General features: G+C 30.8%; 2 protein-coding genes across 2 annotated transcripts; both read left to right on the top strand.

The window, feature by feature from the left end:
- The first annotated feature begins 2,620 nt into the window (after positions 1 to 2,620).
- Positions 2,621 to 5,456, top strand: LOC106769139. The gene is made up of 2 exons (XM_014654626.2): positions 2,621 to 3,096; positions 3,831 to 5,456. The coding sequence occupies exons 1-2, from the start codon at positions 3,016 to 3,018 to the stop codon at positions 4,923 to 4,925; spliced, it is 1,176 nt and encodes a 391-aa protein (XP_014510112.1). The 5' UTR covers positions 2,621 to 3,015; the 3' UTR covers positions 4,926 to 5,456.
- Positions 5,457 to 8,174: 2,718 nt separating this feature from the next.
- LOC106766774 lies at positions 8,175 to 8,736 on the top strand. The gene has a single exon (XM_014651523.2). The coding sequence runs from the start codon at positions 8,238 to 8,240 to the stop codon at positions 8,511 to 8,513; it is 276 nt and encodes a 91-aa protein (XP_014507009.1). The 5' UTR covers positions 8,175 to 8,237; the 3' UTR covers positions 8,514 to 8,736.
- Positions 8,737 to 8,765: the final 29 nt, after the last annotated feature.

Raw genomic sequence — 8,765 nt, 5'->3', positions numbered from 1 at the left:
ATATTATCATGCTTAAAATATGAGGATTTGTTAGTTACACTTTTTTTTTTTATAGAAGAATCACTTTCCATTAAAACGTAAATGTTTTTTAAAAAACGGCGTTTGTTTCAAAACGTCAAAATAATAGGTTATTTTGAATACTTTTCTACATTAAATTAGTCGTTTTTTAAATATGTTTTATGAGGGTAAATGAACATAAATTAATTTCTAAAAACTAATACCCTAATTATAACTTTCAAGAAATTATAATTAGATAAAACAAAAAACAGAGATAAAATGACCTTTTCCCCCTCATTCTTATAACACCACACACTAAGAGTAGCTATGAAGATAAGAGTAATAGTAAAACACATTATGTTTCAAATACACATTCTCTTGAGATACGATTTTTTTTTGTAACAGAATATATATTAATTTCTGAAAAATGATAGAATATTTAATATTAAAATTTACAAACACAATCATTTAAAAAAAAAAAAGTCCACAAATTCGTTTTACTTTTTGAAGATAACAGGTTATTTTGAATATTTTATCATAAAATTACTTTTTTAAAGGTATTTTATTATTATAAAAGGAACATATCAATGTACCGGTAATTTGTTATGATTACACATACATGTTATTACAATATTATAAATATTATGATATTTGATCAGAAAAATATTCTTTTGGAATTTAATTTATGTTTCTTTACGTTAAGAGGAAAATAATTTTTTTAAAACGATAAAAAAATATATTATATTCAAATCCAATTTCATATAATTTATAAAAAAGTAATAAATATGTATATGTAGCCATAAAATATTATTTTTGGTATATTTATATATATATTGTGAGAATTGCCATTGATATAAATAGTATGAGATATATCATAAAATTAGTAAGTTATAGCTTATGCTTGCAAAGGAATGCAAATTAGTTATTTAGTATTATTTGATTAAAACGGGAAACTCGATCGGGAAAATAAAATAAAAATAAGACTATATTATTGCGCATAGAATATTAAGATTTATTTTTTATAAAAAATAACTTCATTTAAATGATTATTTTGAATATTTATTCATAAAATTAACTATTTCACGGAAGAAAGCTATTTATGATTATAAATTATTATTATTTTATTTCTAAAAATAATCTTTAAACTATTTAATATTAGATTATGAAACAAAATCATTTAAAAAATATCACAAGTATTTAAATCAAGAGGTTATTTTAAATATTTTGTAATAAAATTATTTATCCGTGATGTGACATTATACATAGGATTATTATCTCGTATACTACAATTTAGTCTCGAGTAGGGTCAAGATACAAAATAATAGAGGATGCAATGATTCTCTCTTGTTTTTTTTTTTTTTTAATTTTTATTTTGAGTCACATTGGTAATTATATTCTAAGGAATAATAAGGATGGTTATAAAATATTAGGGTTTCTCTTTAAAGGAAGACGTTGGTTAAAGCGTGACTTGGTTGGCGGTTCGAGGGCAGGCCCACATCACAACGAAGCGGGCCAGGGTAAGAGACAAACTCGTGGTGGGGGCCCACGGCACAACCAGTTTCCACCTCATTGCTAAACGTGGCCCACTCCTAACGTGTTTCTCTTCCTTATACTTGTCAATTTCCTCATTATTTAATTTTAAATAAATAATAATTAATTAGGTTAACTTATGCTCCTAGACGAAACCCTGTATAATAATTAATTAATTAGGTTAACGTATGCTCCTAAATATCGGAACCCAACATCTCGTCGTGCCAGTCTTGGATTGGACTGTTCCAGCACACGCATAAGCCAAACACCTCCTTTGCCGCTTCCTATTACCACGTCCTCTTCAAAACGACGTCGTCGTCTCAGCTTCACCCAAACCAACGCGTAACACTCTTCGTTTTTGCCATCTAACACAAATGTGACACGCTCCTTTAACACTATATTATCCATTTTATTATTACGCAAAGTCATTTATACGTTTCATTTCATGTTTAACCAGTTGTCATGTAGCTTTTAAAAGAGTTTAAGCTAAATTAATTTCAATAATATATCTGTTTAATTTTTTTAATCAATTTTGTAAGAAAACAAAAAAGGAAGATGAACATGTAAAACAAAGTCTTACAAAATTATTCTTATCATTACACACCTACGTAAGTGTTGAACAAAATATCCAACAAATTGTCTTCTTGACATACTTCACACAAAATAAAAAATAAAAGATTATTAAATTGGATAATTTTTATTTGAAAACGATTATTTCTACCACTTGTTTTGTAACGAATATATTGGATTCAATAAATAAAGCAAAACCGGGCACACATACGCTGGCTGACACGTGTATTGTAGCCTTTGGAAATTCTCAACGCGAAGCGAATAAGTAGCCTGTTTTGTGTGAATTTTTTTAATAAGGAAAATAAAATATATCCGAATTATTATCAACCGAAAAATAAGAAATATATTGTAAAATCGTAATAGAAAAGATATTATTTAAAATATTTGGGATAGATAAGTTATGAGAGAAAATAATAAGGTATAATTAGGAGAGCGGCTGAAGGAGTTGCGGTGAGCGAGTCAATAAACAGAACAAAAGAACGCGTGGAGAAGAGTAGGGAGTGGGAGACTGAGTAAAAACATAGTATGGGTGAAGACTTTATGTTATAAATAAATAAATAAATAAATAAATAAATATAAAATGAGAATATATAGGGAAGAAATTAAGAATAGCATAGAGAAAGGGGAATCTCAATCAATCAGGTAACGGGAACTTTTTTATCAGTTCCGTTGGAGAGGAAGCTTAGCTGTGTGGAGACGACAACTACCACCCATTTCCAAAGTTACAGAGAGGACATTACCTCCTTGTTTCTTCCGTCCTCGACTCTCTTCCTCTCTATACCCAAACTATAAACCTCGGATTTTCCTTCCGCTGTCTTTTGCTCCCTTCACACGCGCTTTTTTCCTTATACGCTAAGATTTCAAACGCCGATCTGCTTTTCTTTTCATTCATTCTTTCATTCCTTCGACGCCGCCGAAATGTGGTGGATGATGGGCGAGGCTGGAGGGAATTACTCTTCTAAGAAGACCGATGATCTCTGCAGCAATGTTTGTGGCCAGGTGTGTTGTGGAAAATTATTATTTTTTTATTTTTATTTTTTTTTTACATTTTCCGTTTGCGGTGGGGATAAAAGTTTTTCTTACTTGTCGCCTATTGGGTAACTCAAATTCAATGGGTTTTCAATGTTGATGTGGATTGCTGTGTAATCTATATCGGTGGATTGACTGAGAAATTTTCTCCTAGATTTGCTCTTTTTTCTGCTGTTTGTTTTTATTTTTTTCAAAAGGAATTTGGTGTGCGTGAGAGATTTTCGTGATCTGAACTTAGGTATCCGATAAAGCTGCGTTTTGGATGTTTTAGCGGTTTTTTTTTTTTTTTTTGTCTAATTTTAGCAAACCTTAGAAACTATTTTTTGGGATTGTAAGTGAACAAGGGAAGACACCCTTTCCGTCTCCTTCTTTATTCTTCCTATTTTTGGAAGATTTTTCGGTTGGGAGGGAAAGGGTTTTCGTTTCTGTTGTAGCATAATTGGGTTTGGACGGGTGCAAGGTTTCTGGCACGAACCGCTTGCATTTGGGATTTTCCGGGGCATGATTCGTATCGCTACATGATTAAGCTCTGGTTGTGATTGCAATCGGTGATTAGAGTTGTTTGATGCTTGAAATTTTGCACCGATAGAGAGCAGCATTGGGATTTTTATAAGATTGTATGATTCTGCATCGCATGTTTATTTCATGATTTTTCATTCTCCAAATGTGTTTTTTCTTACATGTTTTGTTCCTTAATTATGCAGGAATCAAGTCAAGTTTCAAGCATGTCAAGGATTCGTTGCATTCTGCGTGGTTTGGATGTTAAAACCTATATCTTCATGTTTGCCGTTGTCCCAATGTGCATCTTTGGATTCTATATACATGGGCAAAAGATCTCCTACTTTCTGAGGCCCCTGTGGGAAAAAGCACCAAAGCCTTTCAATATCATCCCTCATTACTATAACGAAAATGTCACCATGGAGAATCTCTGCAGACTTCATGGCTGGGGAGTCCGGGAATATCCTAGACGTGTTTATGATGCTGTGTTGTTTAGTAATGAGTTGGAAATACTAACCTTGCGATGGAGAGAACTGTACCCTTACATAACTGATTTTGTTCTCCTTGAGTCAAATTCTACGTTTACCGGATTGCCCAAACCTCTGGTTTTCCAAAGCAATAGGGAGCAGTTCAAATTTATCGAGCCACGATTAACTTATGGTACTATTGGTGGGAGATTTAAGAAGGGAGAAAACCCATTTGTTGAGGAGGCATATCAGCGTGTAGCATTGGACCAGCTCCTCAAGATAGCTGGTATTAGTGATGATGACTTGTTGATTATGTCTGATGTGGATGAGATACCAAGCGCTCACACTATTAATCTCCTGAGGTGGTGTGATGAAGTACCCTCAATCCTTCATCTGCAGCTGAAAAACTATCTCTATTCATTTGAATTTCGCGTTGATGATAAGAGTTGGAGGGCTTCAATTCACAGGTATCAGACTGGGAAGACAAGGTATGCACATTATCGCCAATCTGATGACATGCTGGCCGATGCTGGCTGGCATTGTAGCTTTTGCTTCCGTCGCATCAGTGATTTCATTTTTAAGATGAAAGCCTATAGCCACTATGATAGAGTCAGATTCTCTCACTATTTAAATCCTGATAGAATTCAGAAGGTAATATGCAAAGGTGCTGATTTGTTTGATATGCTGCCGGAGGAGTACACTTTCAAGGATATCATTGGCAAAATGGGACCAATACCACATTCCTATTCTGCAGTTCATCTTCCTGCTTTTCTTCTGGAAAATGCTGAGAAGTATAAATTTCTTTTGCCTGGACATTGCAAAAGAGAAAGATGATTTTGGAAAGTCATTTCTGATACTGCTGGCTTGTTCTGAGCTTGTAGCTTGTACAGCTCAAGTGACTCTCCTCTGAGTTTTTAACTGTGGTTGTGATGATTGTGTGTCAGTTTCACTCATACAGCTGTATCTTTGTCCAGTGAGATATTCTTTGGGAATTCATTCATTTCGGATAAATTCTTTGATCTAGAGGGAATTCTGTATATAGTTTAGACCTGGACATCATTCGAGGGGAGCAGCAGCATTTCTACTACCTTTGAGCGACTGTTTGAGAAGAGGCTTGTCTTCATGAACCGTGTTTATCATTAATGTGATTGATCCCCAATACACGAGAGTAGTCTAAAATCTCCCACTTTTTCCTGTATGGGAAGTTTTGTTTTGCAGACCAATTATTTTCGTATTATTCTTTGTTTATGCTAATTATCTAATCCGATTGGTTGGTCTACTATATCATCACAATGCTGACTCAGTTCTTTGCATTATATAAATATAGTATGTCGTATTCCATTAATTTCTTTTTCTTCATTATAATGGTATTCTCAAAGAAGAGGTATCTCACGCATTTTATATTATGTATTTTCTTAACACATGCACGTCTTATCCTTCTGAACTTTTCTCTTAACCATTTCACAGCAAGGCATGGGTGTTCATAATCAACGACTTCTATAATTTTCTAATAGATTAATTTTAACCATTTCAGAATAAGGGTTGTGTTTACTATCATCAATAAAGTGCTCTTGTTGAAATTGAACATCCAAACGGGCTTTTCAGCCTTTATAACAGGATTGGTAAGGGTGATAAGAGAGTGAATTTGAAGAATCATCTGTAGATTTCATTTTTCTAGATTTAATCTATAATTTAAGAGATAGCTGCTAAGTTCTCTTTGATATAATTTTCTATGATTCATTGTATCTACAAATTTCATGTGGGGGAGATTTGGTCGGTGTTCATGAATGTATGTAGCCCAACGTAGTTTATTATCTTTTCTTTTTCTACTATTACAACTTTATTTTGTATCATTTTGGGGATTTTTGGTTCAAGAGAACGTTAGGAGGGAGAGTTTTGATTTATTTTACTTTTGAGCATTACTTTTAATTTCTTTGATTAACAAATTAAAATGGAAGCAGAGAGGGATAAAATTTATAATATTATATATATATATTGATCATATTTTCATTATGATGTAACTTATATATCTTAGAGTATTTAATCATATAAAAAAAATATTCTGTAATATATTTATACTACAAAAGAGACTAAACTTAAGGAGATAATTAGGCTGTCAACTCAAGATGAAGGGCTCATTATTGTTTTAATACCTCGCAATTTGACAGCGCATGTCACGTTGCAACTCCTTTATTAAATATTTATTTTTCAATAATTAAATCTATAATAAATATATCTTAAATATAAACATTATAGTTTACATTTATAACGAATAATTTGAATCATGATATAAGATTATTTCTATCTATTAACATTTTTAAAAAAATATGTGGTAAGGTTTAAGATTAAAAGACGTTAGATTACGCAATTAAGAAAATCTTTCCCCATATAGGTCAAGAAAAGACACATTGAAGACAGTGTTTTAAACTTTTCTTTTTTTAAAAATAGTAGTTTTGAGAGTTTTTCTTTCACGATAACATTTTGAAGGATTTTTCTTTAACTTTTGTATCTTTTAATATTTTTAGTTCTGAAATGAATTTCAATTTCAATAATGAAAATCAACATTGTATTGTAATATGATAATTTATGATAAATATGCAATATAATTTATATGTTAAAAACTAGTCCTTATTATAGTAGATTTTAATTATAATATTGTTAACATATTTAGAAGTATTTATTTATTATAAATTTTAATTAGTATAAAATAAATATTCGTTTTCACCATCATAAAGGCTAAGATACTAGTTAAGTATATGCACATTTAAAGGGCAGAAACACTGAATTTTGAGAATGACTAATTTTGAGAATAGGAAGAGTGAAAGCTATATTGGGTATTATAATAATATTATTTTTATACGTTTTTATGCACAACTAAATGTCACGTTAAAAAATGTATTCTTATTATTCTCTAAAAAACTTGTCAAAATTAAGATTAAAAAAAGTATGAATAAAATGTATCTAGCATATTTTTCATGCCTTGTAACGAATTACGGGTCCAACCTAATTGCTTTGAATTAGAGAAAAGAAATATTGGTATATCATTTAATTTCCTCATCAGGAATCAAATTTTATTAATTGGTATCAGCTGTCATTATTTTAAACTTGCATAAAGATTTTTCAAATTAATGTTAAATTACAAAATACCTAATATCGTTTTTAATTTAGAGATGAAAAATAATTAATCAAAATTAAATACTATTTTATAAACTAAAAATTATTAATATGTTGTTACAAAATTTATAATTAGTTTGAGTCAGAGTTTAATTTGATTTCTAATATTAACTATTAAAATTTCAGTCACTTATTATTATTAATTTTAAATTAATCTTCAATTAAAAACAAACTAATAATATTAGAGACCAATTCATATTCTGATTTTTAAATCAATTGTATTTTTTTTTTTATAATAGAGACTATATGAAATATTAATAATTTTTAGTTTACAAAATAGTATTTAACAATTAATATAGTAAAGTGACTAATTATTTATTGAATGATTTTTTTGTCATCTTTTTTAATAATTTTATTCAGTAAAATTGAAATTTGTTAAGCTAAGTGAAAGCCTGAGTATAAGCTAATTGAAGTTTGCAAGCTGAAAAATTATATGTCATAGTTGATTGAATTAAAAGTATTTGACAAAATTAATTAACAAGTTAAAAAAACATAAAACGACACAAATAGATATATTTAATTATTTGAATGATAAATAAAAAAAAAATGAAGAAATATCCAAAACAAATGGATGAGTATTTGCCAAACTGGTATGGTGTTATCAAACAACCTTGTTTTAGACATCAGATTCCGAAGTTTTTGGCATGCCACTGAAACTGAACACGTTAGATGTTTTTTTGAAAAGAATCAAATTTTCTCTCAGTTGTGCTATCTTCGAACAAATTAAAGTTGGTGGCAGTGGAATATTCTTTGAGCCATCAAAAATACCGAATTGGATGCTGCATGGAAAATATCTCCGAATAATCTCATGCATGCAGCCATAAAAAGGGTGAAGAAGAAGAACCGGATTCTGTCTAATCATCATCATCATCATGATGACAAGAATAAAACTATATATAGTAGCTGAACTTATGATGAGCTGCACCACAACAACTCAACCATTTCTGCATATTTCCCTCTGAGAAAACAAAAATGGCATACGAAAACTACAACTGGAACCATTATGGGTGGCGAAGCCCCTCTGAGGAGTACCCTAGGCATCACAAGGGTCGTGTGGCATTCACAAACATCTATGAAGACACTGTAGCTGAAGCAGAAGCCAAGAACTTTGAGCAAAGTTATGAAACTACTGGGTTTAACCATAATCACAGGGCTTATAAAAGCGTGGATCAAGAAGCTGATGCCTTTATTCTGTATGAGCACAATAGGATGGAAATGGCTAGGCTCATGTCAACAAGGGATGCCTGAACTTCTGTTGCATATATATAATATATATATATACCTATTTATATATATCTAGGACCTTCATGTGAATTGATGTATGGTTAATTTGGTGACCCTTAAAATGGTTAAAAGATTTTGGGGTGATATCAAATTCAATATCCATATCTACAACTGAAGTACTTATGGACCTTGTTCTTTCTTTCTGTCTTTGCTTCCTAAATAAATGCACCAAGGTCTTTAACTTTTCTTGGACTGTTTAACTTTTTTAACTGCAAA

Source organism: Vigna radiata, chromosome 7, assembly GCF_000741045.1.
Source record: "Vigna radiata var. radiata cultivar VC1973A chromosome 7, Vradiata_ver6, whole genome shotgun sequence".
NCBI lineage: Eukaryota > Viridiplantae > Streptophyta > Magnoliopsida > Fabales > Fabaceae > Vigna > Vigna radiata.
Note: the sequence above shows the minus strand (reverse complement) of the source record. Positions and strands in the feature narration are given on the sequence as shown.